General features: G+C 44.6%; 2 protein-coding genes across 5 annotated transcripts in view; one reads left to right on the top strand and one right to left on the bottom strand.

The window, feature by feature from the left end:
- wdhd1 (WD repeat and HMG-box DNA binding protein 1) overlaps positions 1-1,924 on the bottom strand; it is a 61,987-nt gene extending 60,063 nt beyond the window's left edge. For both annotated transcript variants that reach the window (XM_067991583.1, XM_067991585.1), the window contains exon 1: positions 1,703-1,924. The gene's annotated coding sequence lies outside the window, so the exon portion shown is untranslated. The remainder of the gene's footprint in view (positions 1-1,702) is intronic.
- Positions 1,925-2,017: 93 nt separating this feature from the next.
- On the top strand, positions 2,018-12,976 carry LOC137326464 (suppressor of cytokine signaling 4-like). 3 transcript variants are annotated; one of them, XM_067991580.1, is made up of 2 exons: positions 2,018-2,114; positions 10,138-12,976. In XM_067991580.1, exon 2 carries the CDS (start codon positions 10,317-10,319, stop codon positions 11,661-11,663), a length of 1,347 nt encoding a protein of 448 aa, XP_067847681.1. In that variant the 5' UTR covers positions 2,018-2,114; positions 10,138-10,316; the 3' UTR covers positions 11,664-12,976. The 3 variants fall into 3 exon arrangements, with proteins under 3 accessions (XP_067847681.1, XP_067847683.1, XP_067847682.1); XM_067991582.1 differs by lacking the exon at positions 2,018-2,114 and adding an exon at positions 2,135-2,186; XM_067991581.1 differs by lacking the exon at positions 2,018-2,114 and adding an exon at positions 2,295-2,363.
- The last annotated feature ends 444 nt before the right edge of the window (positions 12,977-13,420 follow it).

The raw sequence follows: 13,420 nt of genomic DNA, 5'->3' as shown, positions 1-13,420 counted from the left end.
CGTGCCCGTGCCAGCAACTGTCTCAGGCTGATCCAGACTGCTCGTAGCCTCAGATAATGAAGCAGTCCGAGCCCGCATGCAGCAAGACCTGGACAACATCCAGGCTTGGGCTCATAAGTGGCAAGTAACATTCGCGCCAGATAAGTGCCAGGCAATGACCATCTCCAACAAGAGAGAGTCTAACCACCTCCCCTTGACATTCAACGGCATTACCATCGCCGAATCCCCCACCATCAACATCCTGGGGGTCACAATTGACCAGAAACTGAACTGGACCAGCCATATAAATACTGTGGCTACGAGAGCAGGTCAGAGGCTGGGTATTCTGCGGCGAGTGACTCACCACCTGACTCCCCAAAGCCTTTCCACCATCTACAAGGCACAAGTCAGGAGTGTGATGGAATACTCTCCACTTGCCTGGATGAGTGCAGCTCCAACAACACTCAAGAAGCTCGACACCATCCAAGATAAAGCAGCCCGCTTGATTGGCACCCCATCCACCACCCTAAACATTCACTCCCTTCACCACCGGCGCACTGTGGCTGCAGTGTGCACCATCCACAGGATGCACTGCAGCAACTCGCCAAGGCTTCTTCGACAGCACCTCCCAAACCCGCGACCTCTACCACCTAGCAGGACAAGAGCAGCAGGCACATGAGAACAACACCACCTGCACGTTCCCCTCCAAGTCACACACCATCCCGACTTGGAAATATATCGCCGTTCCTTCATTGTCGCTGGGTCAAAATCCTGGAACTCCCTTCCTAACAGCACTGTGGGAGAATCGTCACCACACGGACTGCAGCGGTTCAAGAAGGCGGCTCGCCACCACCTTCTCAAGGGCAATTAGGGATGGGCAATAAATGCCGGCCTTGCCAGCGACGCCCACATCCCGTGAACGAATTTTAAAAAAGTGTCCTGTTCAACCCTGAGCTGAGCTTCCGACCCTTTATCAGATCATCCAAAACTCAATTGTCTGTATCTCATTCCCACACCAAGCCCTTCTTGCCCATCACCCCTGTCCTTGCTGACCTACAGTGACTCCTGGTCTCCTCTCATCTACATGTCCCTCTGCAGCGTCAAGCCTCCCTACCTACCTCTCTAATTTCCTCCAACACCATACATCTCCAGCCTCTTGTGAATCCTCCTCTCTTCACCCCACCACTGGCGAATGTGCCTTCAGGCTATTATGAGGTGGGGCCATGACAAGAACTTGCACTTACAGAACGGCATCTACAATTAAAAGTGAACGGTCCCACTAAAACTGTAGGTCACATCATCCTGTAGTGGCCATTCCCTCAGACCGACAATTAAGATTGGACTTTCTGCATTGCATCCATACAGAAGCTAACTGGACTACAAAGTGTACCCACAGAGTTGCAAACATCGGAGAAATGTTACGAGTGACATTTACAACCCGAAAGAGCAAAGAAGATCGCAAACCCCGCTGTTAACCAAAGTGCAACTGCATTTTTCAGCGACTCATAACAAAAAAACTGTAATCACAATGGGAAATGTCTGCGAGGTCTGCATCCCCTCAATGACAATAAGGAGCAGAAAGACAACCGGAGGCTGAGCGCTGCAGCCCGGACCGGTTTGTGGTGCGACCTCTCCCCAGTGTACAGTCTGGGCACAGGGTCCGCATCCTGTACCGCACTCGACCGAATACTGAGCCAAGATGACTGGCGGCCCTTTTACTCACGGTCGGGCCTAACGGAGGTCGGGCAGCGGCTGCAGCGACTTTCCCCTCCCGCACCGGCGGCTGATCAACAACTTCGCGTTTCCCGCCAACCGCCTTCTCCTTCACGTCCCAGTCAACGCGAGACAAAAATGTACACAGCAAAAAAACATAATTAATAGTTGATTGTAAAACTTGTGTTACATTTATTTGTTTTTTTTTAAAAAAAATCTGTGGCTATAAAGAGTTTAACTCTTCTGTAATATTAAATCTTTATGACATGGTATAGGGTATTTTCTGGACGTCATTTCCTACCGCAGGTTATGTGTATCCGGGTGAGTGAAGCCGAGTTGTTAAAAGGGAGGGCCGGTCAGTGAGAGGACAGTTGGTGAAGAGCCGGGGGCTCGAGCATTGTGTCGGTGGTGCGTCATTCATTGTAAGTCGTTATCGTCTATTGTCATTCAAACCGACGCTCGCGACCCGACCTGCAGCCGTCTCCCGATCACTGGTGCGTTCAGTATCTGTCACGGCTTCAACTTCAGACCGACAGGAGCCTTTCTCGCTCGTTTAATAATTGATCTGCTTGATGAATTTTGTCGTTTCTGGTCGCACGCGTCCAATTTCGATGGCGGTGTCTGCTGTGGACAACGCGTTGTCGATGGCGGTTTCTGCAGACCACGCAGAGGTAACCGCGCAGATGTCAGCTCAATGCTAATGATCCGCACATCTTCGAGAAACTAACCCTACCCCCCCCCCCCCCATCTCCTAAACCCTACTCCTAACCTCCACCCCACCCACCCACCCTAATCTCCTAAACCCTACTCCTAGCCTCCACCCCCCCCCCCCACCCACCCCAATCTCCAAAACCCTACTCCTAACCTCCACCCCCCACCCCAATCTCCTAAACCCTACTCCTAACCTCCACCCCCCACCCCAATCTCCTAAACCCTACTCCTAACCTCCACCCCCCACCCCAATCTCCTAAACCCTACCCCCGATCTCCTAAACCCTACTCCTAACCTCCACCCCCCCCCACCCCGATCTCCTAAACCCTACTTCTAACCTCCACCCCCCCCCACCCCGATCTCCTAAACCCTACTTCTAACCTCCACCCCCCCCACCCCGATCTCCTAAACCCTACTTCTAACCTCCACCCCAATCTCCACTCCCCCACCCCAATCTCCTAACCTCCACCCTCCCCAACCTCCTAAACCCTACTCCTAACCTCCACCCCCCCACCCCAACCCCAATCCCCTAAACCCTACTTCTAACCACCACCCTCCTGCCCCAATCTCCTAAACCCTACTCTGGACCGACCCCTGCCCCCCCCCCAGTCCAACCCTGGTCCCCCAAACCCTAATTTTCTCTCCACTCTGTTCCCCCTCTTCTGGCCCCCCCCACAAAAACACCGGTCCCTTAAACCTCAATGCCCCCCCCCCCCCCCCCACTCCAAACACCGGTCTCTTAAATCCTAATATTCCCCCCTCCAATACCGGCCCCTTAAACCCTAATCATAGTATCGTTACCGCACAGAAGGAGGCCATTTGCCCTAATGAGCCTGTGCTGGCTCTTTGTAAGAGCAATCCAGTTAGTCCCATTCCCCTTGCAATTTTTTTCTATTCAAATATTAATCCAATTCCTTTTTGAAAGCCACAATTGAATCTGCAACCACCATCCTTTTATGATGTGGAGATGCCGGTGATGGACTGGGGTTGACAATTGTAAACAATTTTACAACACCAAGTTATAGTCCAGCAATTTTATTTTAAATTCACAAGCTTTCGGAGGCTTCCTCCTTCGTCAGGTCAACATTTACCTGACGAAGGAGGAAGCCTCCGAAAGCTTGTGAATTTAAAATAAAATTGCTGGACTATAACTTGGTGTTGTAAAATTGTTTACAACCATCCTTTTAGGCAGTGCATTCCAGATCATAACTACATGCTGCGTAACATCGCCTTTGGTTCTTTTGCCAATCACCAATCTGTGTCCTCTGGTTCTCGACCCTTCCACCAATGGGAACAGTTTCTCTTTATTTACTTTATCTAAACCCATCAAGATTTTAAACACTTCTATCGAATCTCCTCTCAACCTTCTCTGCTCTAAGGAGAACAACACTAGCTGCTCCAGTCTGTCCACATAACTGAAGTCTCTCATCCCTGGAACCATACTAGTAAACCTTTCCTGCACCCTGTCTAAGGCCTTCACATCCTTCCTAAAGTGCAGTGCCCAGAATTGGACACAATACTCGAGTTGTGGCCGAACCATTGTCTTAAAGGTTCAACATGACTTCCTTGCTTTTGTACTCTGCCTCTGTTTATGAAGCTCAGGATCCCGTATGCTTTTTTAACCGCTTTCTCAACCTGTCGTGCCACCTTCAACGATTTGTGCACATATACCCCGAGGTCTCTCTGTTCCTGCACCTCCTTCAGAATTGTACCATTTAGTTTATATTGCCTGTCCTCGTTCTTCCTGCTAAAATGGATCACTTTGCACTTCTCTGCATTAAATTTCATCTGCCATGTGTCTGCCCATTCCACAGCCTGTCTATATCCTTTTGAAGTCTATTACTATCCTCCTCACTGTTTACTACACTTTCAAGTTTTGTCATCTGCAAATTTTGAAATTGTGCCCCGTACACCCAAGTCCAAGTCATTAATATATATCAATAAAAGTGGTGGTCCTAGTACCGATCCCTGGGGAACACCACTGTATACCTTCCTCCAGTCTGTAAAACAACCATTCACCACTACTGTTTCCTGTCACTTAGCCAATTTTGTATCCATGCTGCCACTACCTTTTTTATTCCATGGGCTTCAGTTTTGCTGACAAGCCTATTATGTGGCACTTTATCAAACGTCTTTTGAAATATACACATCAACCACCACAGTGCCCTCATCAATCCTCTGTTATCTCATCAAAAAACTCAATCAAGTTAGTTAAACACAACTTGCCTTTAACAAATCCATGCTGGCTTTCCTTTATTAATCCACACTCGTCCAAGTGACTTTTAATTTTGTCCCAGATTATTGCTTCTAAAATCTTCCCCACCACTGGTTAAACTGACTGGCCTATTGTTGCTGGGTTTATCCTTACACCCTTTTTTGAACAAGGGTGTAACATTTGCAATTCTCCAGTCCTCTGGCACCACCCTGGTTAAGGAGGATTGGAAGTTTATGGCCAGTGCCTCTGCAATTTCACCCATCCCTCAGCAACCTAGGATGCATTGCATCTGGACCGGGTGCTACTTTAAGCATAGACAGCCTTTTTAGTACCTCCTTTATCAATTTTCACCCCATCCAGTATCTCAACTACCTCCCCTTTTACTGTGACTTTGGCAGCATCTTCTTTCTTGCTAAATACAGATGCAAAGTAGTACCTCAGCTATGCCCTCTACCTCCAGGCATAGATCTCCTTTTTCTTCCCTAATCGGCCCCAATTCTCCTCTTACTACCAGTTTACTATTTATATGCCTATATAAGACTTCTGGATTCTCTTTTGTGTTAGCTGCCAGTCTATTCTAATACTCCCTCTTTGCCCCTCTTATTTACTTTCTCACTTCTCTGTACTTTCTATATTCAGCCTGGTTCTCACTTGTATTATCAACCTGACATCTGTCATACGCCCCCTTTTTCCACTTCATCTTACTCTCTCTCTTTCGTAATCCAGGGAGTTCTGGCTTTGGTTGCCCTACCTTTTCCCCTCGTGGGAATGTACCTAGACTGTACCTGAACCATCTCCTCTTTAAACGCTGCCCATTGTTTGATTACAGTTTTGCCTGCCAATCTTTGATTCCAATTTACCCGGGCCAGATCCGGTCCCGACCCTCTTCCAATTAAATATTTTTACTCTAGATTGCTCCTTGTCCTTTTCCATAACTAATTTATACCTTATGATACTATGATAACTGTTCCCTAAATGTTCCCCCACTGACACTTGCTCCACTTGACCCACCTCATTCCCCAGAACCAGTTCCAGCAATGCCTCCTTCCTCGTTGGTCCGGAAACATACTGATCAAGAAAGTTCTCTTGAACACACTTCAGAAATTCCTGCCCCTTCTTTGCCCTTACACTATTATTATGCCAGCCTGTATTAGGATAGTTGAATCCACTGTGAACACCTTGTATCCAGGAATATTTAGTACCCAATCCTGCCCTTTCTTGAGCCAGGCTCAGTTATCACCACTACATCATATTCCCATATGGCTATTTGTGCCTGCAGCTCGCCAACCTTATTTACCAAGCTTTGTGCGTTACACACATGCACTCCAAACCTATCTTAGACCTTCTCGAATTATCTTAGTCTGATCCCATGTAATGCTGTACTATTTCTTATTATAGTGCTATCTGTCTCTCCCAATCCTTTTTGCAACTTGTATGTCTTTTCTAATGCTACGTCCTGGTGCCCATCACCCTGCCAAAATAGTTTTAAACCCCCTGCACCACTAGTGAACCACCCCGGGAGTATATTGATCCCAGCTCTGTTGAAGTGCAACCTGTCCGTCTCGAACAGGTCCCTCCTGCCCCAAAACTGGACCCTAATCCCGAACACCAGTCCCCGAATCCCTAACACCCCCCACCCCCACCCCCGCGCCTAACACAAATCCCTTCAACCCTAATCAACCCCCACACCTGTCACTTAAACCCTAATACCCCCCCCCCCCAACACCACTCCCTTAAACCCTAATACCCCCCCCAATACCACTCCCTTAAACCCTAATACCCCCCCCAATACCACTCCCTTAAACCCTAATACCCCCCCCAACACCACTCCCTTAAACCCTAATACCTCCCCAACACCACTCCCTTAAACCCTAATACCTCCCCAACACCACTCCCTTAAACCCTAATACCTCCCCAACACCACTCCCTTAAACCCTAATACCTCCCCAACACCACTCCCTTAAACCCTAATACCTCCCCAACACCACTCCCTTAAACCCTAATACCTCCCCAACACCACTCCCACAAACCCTAATACCTCCCCAACACCACTCCCACAAACCCTAATACCTCCCCAACACCACTCCCACAAACCCTAATACCTCCCCAACACCACTCCCACAAACCCTAATACCTCCCCAACACCACTCCCACAAGCCCTAATACCTCCCCAACACCACTCCCACAAACCCTAATACCTCCCCAACACCACTCCCACAAACCCTAATACCTCCCCAACACCACTCCCACAAACCCTAATACCTCCCCAACACCACTCCCACAAGCCCTAATACCCCCGCCCGGCGCCACTCCCACAAGCCCTAATACCCCCGCCCGGCGCCACTCCCACAAGCCCTAATACCCCCGCCCGGCGCCAGTCCCGTAGGGCCCGGCGCCAGTCCCCCAAACACCAGTCCCTCCGATTCTGTCCCTCCCCCTCGAAACACCAGTCCCTTGGACCCTAATACCTTTCCCCCCCCCCCCCCCCCCCACACACCAGTCCCTTGGACCCTAATACCTTCCCCGCCCCCCCCCCCCCCCCCACACCAGTCCCTTGGACCCTAATACCCCCCCTGCCCCCCCCACACCAGTCCCTTGGACCCTAACCCCCCAACATGAGTCCCCCAACCCTAAATCATGTGGTGTCAATAACGGGGACGCATGGTCAGCTACAGTGTCAATAGTGACGTTGCTTTTGGTCTTGTGACTGAAAAACAGTAACCGGGTACTGATGAGATTTAACATGTCCTCCTTGAAGGAACCCTATAAAGTGTGTGACTATAAATTTCTAAATACCAAGTAGAATCCTTATGTTCCTTCCTCCCACTAAACATAATATCCCAAAGGAATTGCCAATTTTCTAGTAGTATCTAAATAAAATTTGCTGTAATGTACCACCCATGAATGAAGAGTAAAATGCTGATATTTCTTTCTTGCATCTGAGCGACTTGGGTGTTGGTAAATGGATGTTGCTGACTTGACCCCTCCCCTTCCACTGTATATGTGAAAGCATGTTGCACACCCAATTGCCAGACTTCACTGCCTGAATGTGGTTGTGATTACCAAGAGTCTTTCTCAACTCATTTACTTCGTAATTATATTTGCTATACCTTCACCCATTTTACTTTTCTGTCTAGGAAGCCAGGGTTTAAGCATAGTACAAAATGCATCATGTCTTTCTCAGTTTCCAAGATAAATAGATGAAGATGATCATTCTGTCTATCTTAGCCCGTCCATCTAGAAACGTCTATTGGTCTCCCATCTCAACATCCAAGCATCCCTGGAATTGCTCCAAAGTTTTTGATTATACTACTATACCCCAAAGTCCATGCCAGTGATGACTATTGCATGAAGAACATCTTGACATCAGATCTAAATTTGCCTTTCACTAATTTGAACCTATGCCTCCTTGTCCTACTATCAAGGTTTATTTTGAAGTGGTGTGTTCTAATTTCCTGCAATACCTTGATTACCCTTGAGTACTTACATGAGCTATGGCACTGAAAAACTGAGGACACTAGAGTACCTCGGGTATTCAAACCAATTCATTATGCTGCACGGCGTCAATCTACTAACTTGGTAAATCTAAGCTCAAGGGGAGTTGAATTTTGATGCACTCGTGATCTGCATTGGTTTTTGGGGCATTGTCGATCCTACTTGAGCTGATAATTCAGTACTGCAGGCACAGTGTGTAGTTGGATATCCCTTGGCTGAGGCTGTGCAAACTTGAGTATCATTCAGCTGTTCATTGAGGATTTTCATATCAAATTTATGCCATTACAGTCATAAATTTAGCATAAAAATCAAGTTACAAAATTCACAATGAATGTTTTGAGTATATTGAGTTTACAGCACTAATTACAGCATCTCTCATTTTAACAGTAACCTGATTGATTTTTAAAGTAAAAGGCATATTGTAGTATCTTTTCAGTGGTGTTTTATTTTTAAATAAAGCCTGATCCCACAATCTCAAACAGTCAGCAGAGTAAACATGATTCTGAGCTTAGTGTCTGGTACAGCTGCAGTGTTCTCAGTCTGCCCATATTTTTTCTAAAATTGGCATCTTGTTGGTTTAATCATAATTTTACAAATCTATTGCCAATAACACCAGCTACGAAATAGTCATTATACAATTCTGCCATTTGAATCAACTCAATTCAACTATTAGGAATTGTGTAGATGGAGATTTATGGAGATCTGTGTAATTCTATTCTCCTAAGCGAGTTAACTCGCAAGTGACACAACCAAGCTTGTGGGTAGAAATATCCATGAAATGCATTTTGGCACTTCCTGTGTGTTTCATTTTTTACAGTTGAGAAATGGGATATTAGCCATGTGGTGATGTCACAATGATCTTTGGACTAGTCAGTTTATCTTTTCAGGGTTTTTGGTTCAGGTCTTGAATACATAAAAGCTGCAAATCTTAAGTCACTATTCAGATGCTGTTATTTTGGAAAGTATGGATTACCAGGGTAAATTTTCACATGGGCAGTAATCTGGCAGAGTGGATTGCCCCATGTTATGGAATCAATCAGATGGGTTCTACAATTCTAAAATCTACCCAACTGTCTAAGTATTTTTCTCTTTTTTCTGTTGTTGCTGATGGTGAGTAAAACAGGTGATCAAATGTCTGGCCTCTGCTTAGCATCTGCTCACAATGGCAGACTGAGATCAGTAACGTACCTTGAGTGGAGCATTATGAGCATGAATATGGTTCTAGCTGGTGATACTTTATTTTTCTGTTCATCCACTTATTTTAGTTTGCTTGGAACAATATTTGTTCAAACATCCTTCTACTTGCTATTTATTTAGTTAGTGTCAGCCTTGGTTCAGTGGTAGCACTCTTGCCTCTGAGTCCAAGATCATGGGTTCAAGCCCCACTCTAGAGGCTTGAGCACATAATCTAGGCTGATACTTCAGTGCAATACAGAAGGAGTGATGCACCGTTTAACGTGCCATCTTTCAGATGAGTCGCAAGCCCTCTCAGGTGGACGTAAAAGGCGGGGGGGTGTCAGCTTAGATTATATACTCAACAGCAACTTGCATTTATATAGCGCCTTAAAATAGTAAAACATCCCACGGCACCTCATAGAAGCGTAATTAGACAAAAATTGACACCAAACCAAAGAAGATATTAGGAGGTGTAACTAAAAGCTTGGTCAAGGAGGTATATTTTAAGAAGGGTCTTAGAGGTGGAGAGGGTTAGGGAGGGAATTCCAGAGCTTAGCCTAGCCAGCTGAAGGCACAGCTGCCAATTGTGGGACAAAGGGAGTGGGGGATGCACGTGAAGCCAGAATTGGAGGAACGCTGAGTGAGTTTTCAGAGGGCTCTAGAGTTTGAAGAGGTTAGAGATAGGGAGTGGTGAGGTCATGAGATTTGAATACTCCAATCCTGGATGTGCTGCTTGAACTTACAACTTCTGACTCTGAGATGATATGAGAACTATTCAGTCTCTATTCATATCTTTACATCATTATTTAAGAGTGAAACACTGATTTTGTTTTTTTCCTTCTATGCAGATGCTCTCGTTTGCAGAAGCACTGTGGAATTGTCTGTGCAGCAATCAGATGAAATAGCTCTAGTGAGAACTAGCAAAACGATAAATGCATATTTTGCCGTTAAGTTTGTTGTGACACAAAGATCCTGAATTAACTGATTAACATTTAAATTTCTAACTGTTTCAAAGTTAATTAAAAGAATGTCACAACAAAGAGGAGCAGCAGCTCAAAACTTGGATGTAAAGCCGAAGGTCAACCAAGGGAAAAGTACTGATCGTAGGGACGGTTATGCTTGGAGTGGCAAGAAACGTTCACGTTCTTCTAAAATGGAGACTGCTTCAGATGGAGAGGTGGGGGATGTTGTTGGGAAATCGTCAACCCCTTCAAGAAGGGAGAGAAAATTCAGCTCACTTGGACCTGAGCTGGATCTTGAAGATTCATGTTCACGCAAGCTCTCCAGTCGATCACTGAAACAAAAGATCCAAGATGCAGTAGCTCAGTGTTTCCCTCTAAAGGTGCATAACCATAAAAACTCTGTAGCTTTAATTTCAAAAAGTAAAATCTGCATTAGTGATCTGATGCTGGATGGTTGTCCGTTTCCAGTTGGATCTGAGCTGGCTCAAAAATGGCACTTGATTAATTGGCACACAATTCCATTGACTCAAAGCTGTGGAGTTTGGGAAGGCTCAGAGGTGGGATTTGATGAAAATGAATTAGAAGAAGGATGCAGAATGAGCATTGAACTAGAGGTGGACCCTCCAGATGCACAAATCCGCACACTTGAAGTGATTTCTCAGATTAATGCTTTGCACAAACAGAACTCAGAGGTGGAGCCGGGAATGAATGAATTAGCATGTGATAATAGCATTACGTTTCCTTCGAATGATTCAGACTCTGATGAGGAGCTGATGGCTCTTTTCACAGATTCTGAAAATCAGAATAATACCAAACTGGATTCTGATAACGATTGTAGTTGGCTAACACCCTTTCACAAATACCATACCCAGTTTGACTACATTCACCGCCTAGTCCCAGATCTATTTCGGATCAGTAGTAATCCATGTTACTGGGGTGTAATGGATAGATATGGAGCTGAGGCTCTGTTAGAAGGTAAACCAGAAGGTACGTACTTGCTCAGGGACTCTGCTCAAGAGGACTATCTTTTCTCTGTAAGTTTCAGACGTTACAGCCGCTCTCTCCATGCTAGAATTGAACAATGGAACCATAACTTCAGCTTTGATGCTCATGATCCCTGTGTTTTTCATGCACCCAGTGTAACTGACCTTTTGGAACATTACAGGGACCCAAACTCCTGTATGTTCTTTGAGCCACTGTTGTCACTTCCACTAAACAGGACTTTTCCATTTTCACTTCAGCGCCTTTGCAGAGCTGTAATTTGCAGCTACACAACCTATGAAGGCATTAGTGCTCTTCCAGTACCACCGTCATTGAAAGCTTACCTGAAGGAATACCACTATAAACAAAAAATAAGAGTGCTTAAGATCAGTGCACAACACTGGTATGGTGGATTGAAAGGAAACCAATGAATTTAAGGGCTACATGAAAAGTTGCTAAAGACCAGCAGGAACATTGCTACACCATAAAGAAACTTGTTTGTGTCATAAATAGGATTTTATTAGCACTCTCTTTTGTTAAGCTACTGTTTTTGTTTAAAGACTGTTTACTTTCCAACATTATCTTATACTTTATTCAAATATTCCTGATTAATTTTCTTCCCCATATTCTTCGGTGCAATTAAACATAATGTACCTTGTCTGATGGGATGAATCATTTGCGCTTCTCTTCTGTAGGTTGTGACACTTCAGCTTTTTTGCCTACCTAGCACTCTGTTGTGTCGCGTTGAGGTGGAGTTTTAAGACTGAAAAAGTTCAGCTCTGAAGCCAAGATCTTTACTGTAAAATGTACTTTTAGAAAGTAATGAAAACATTTGGAATGTACATCACAATTTTATTTGCACTGTTCTTTTTATACTCTTTCAAAGATGTTCATTAACCTATAATTATTTTCTAAGTTATCTGAAGCTTGATAAGTATGTAACATGGATTGTTGCAATGTAATTTTTAAAATTAATTTTGAGTAAAATCTCTAACAGAAATATTGCTCTTGTTTTGTTTTGCATAATGATGCAAATTAGAAGTGCAATATTAGACTATCCCGTATTGGCAAAGATCCAAGTATCCTACTTTATATACTGTTACTCAGATATAGTTTGCAATACATGACCTGTATCTCTTTGAAGCAAAAGTAGAAAATGCTGGAAACAGACAACAGGTCATTCAACATTTGTGGAGAGAACAATCAAGTTGACCTTTTGGGTGCAGAACACTCTTTGAAAGCTTTTTCAATGTACAAAAATATTTTGGATCACTAACCTTTTTCTATGGTGATTTTTGAGGAAAATGTTAGCTTTAACTGCTTTTACATACAACTGTAACTATTAGCTAGAAAGCAATGTCTTCCTAAATGTGAAGTTACAAATTCTTGTATTTTAGGATATGAAGATTTGACAAGCACATCCTTCAGTTTTTAACACTAGGGCAGAACACTTTGCGTAATAATGGAAAGCACCACCTATTGTTGCACTTCACAGCTTGGGTGATCAACTACTGCTTTATTCTTAAGCAAAGTATTGTGGATTTATCATTACACTTGGACATGTCATTCTGTTTTTTGGCTCATTTATACATGGAAATCATTGTACTTTTCAAATGTGACTTATAGTGCAATACCATAACCAGCTCTCACCAACTTTATACATATCTTTTGCAGTGATGACCATTTTCATTTAATAGTTTGGGATCTGCATCTACCTCATGCATTCTGTTTTCCATAATATTTTTAGTATCAAATTCAATAGTTATTTGTGAGTCTAGGAGAATTCCTTCATTATCCCTTTTTAAAAAATCCTTAACCAACTGGAAATAAACAGGACATTAATGGGGTTAAAGCAGTTATCACAGAATGTTAAGGCTTGGTAGGCCCTAATCTCACCACCTCCCCCCCCCCCCCCCCCCAAACCAAAACACAATGCCAGTTATACTGTGCTTCACCAGCCCTAATACCCAAGTGTTGCAGGGGATCAGATGAGATTTGGTGGGGGAGATGGGAAAGGAATGCACAGATGAGTAGTTGGAGGTGGCAAGGAAGAGTTAAGCAGAAGGAAAACTTATGTCCTAGTTCTGCTAGGGAGTTTAAAGATGCAGACTTTAGGAGCTCAGCATTTAAAAGAAAGTTGTTTTCTGTGCACCATAGCTGAATGAGTTGGACGATCTGCCAGGGAGCT

The sequence above is a fragment of the Heptranchias perlo genome, chromosome 10 (assembly GCF_035084215.1).
Source record: "Heptranchias perlo isolate sHepPer1 chromosome 10, sHepPer1.hap1, whole genome shotgun sequence".
NCBI lineage: Eukaryota > Metazoa > Chordata > Chondrichthyes > Hexanchiformes > Hexanchidae > Heptranchias > Heptranchias perlo.
The sequence above is the reverse complement of the archived record's forward strand: the minus strand, read 5'-3'. Positions and strand labels throughout refer to the sequence as shown.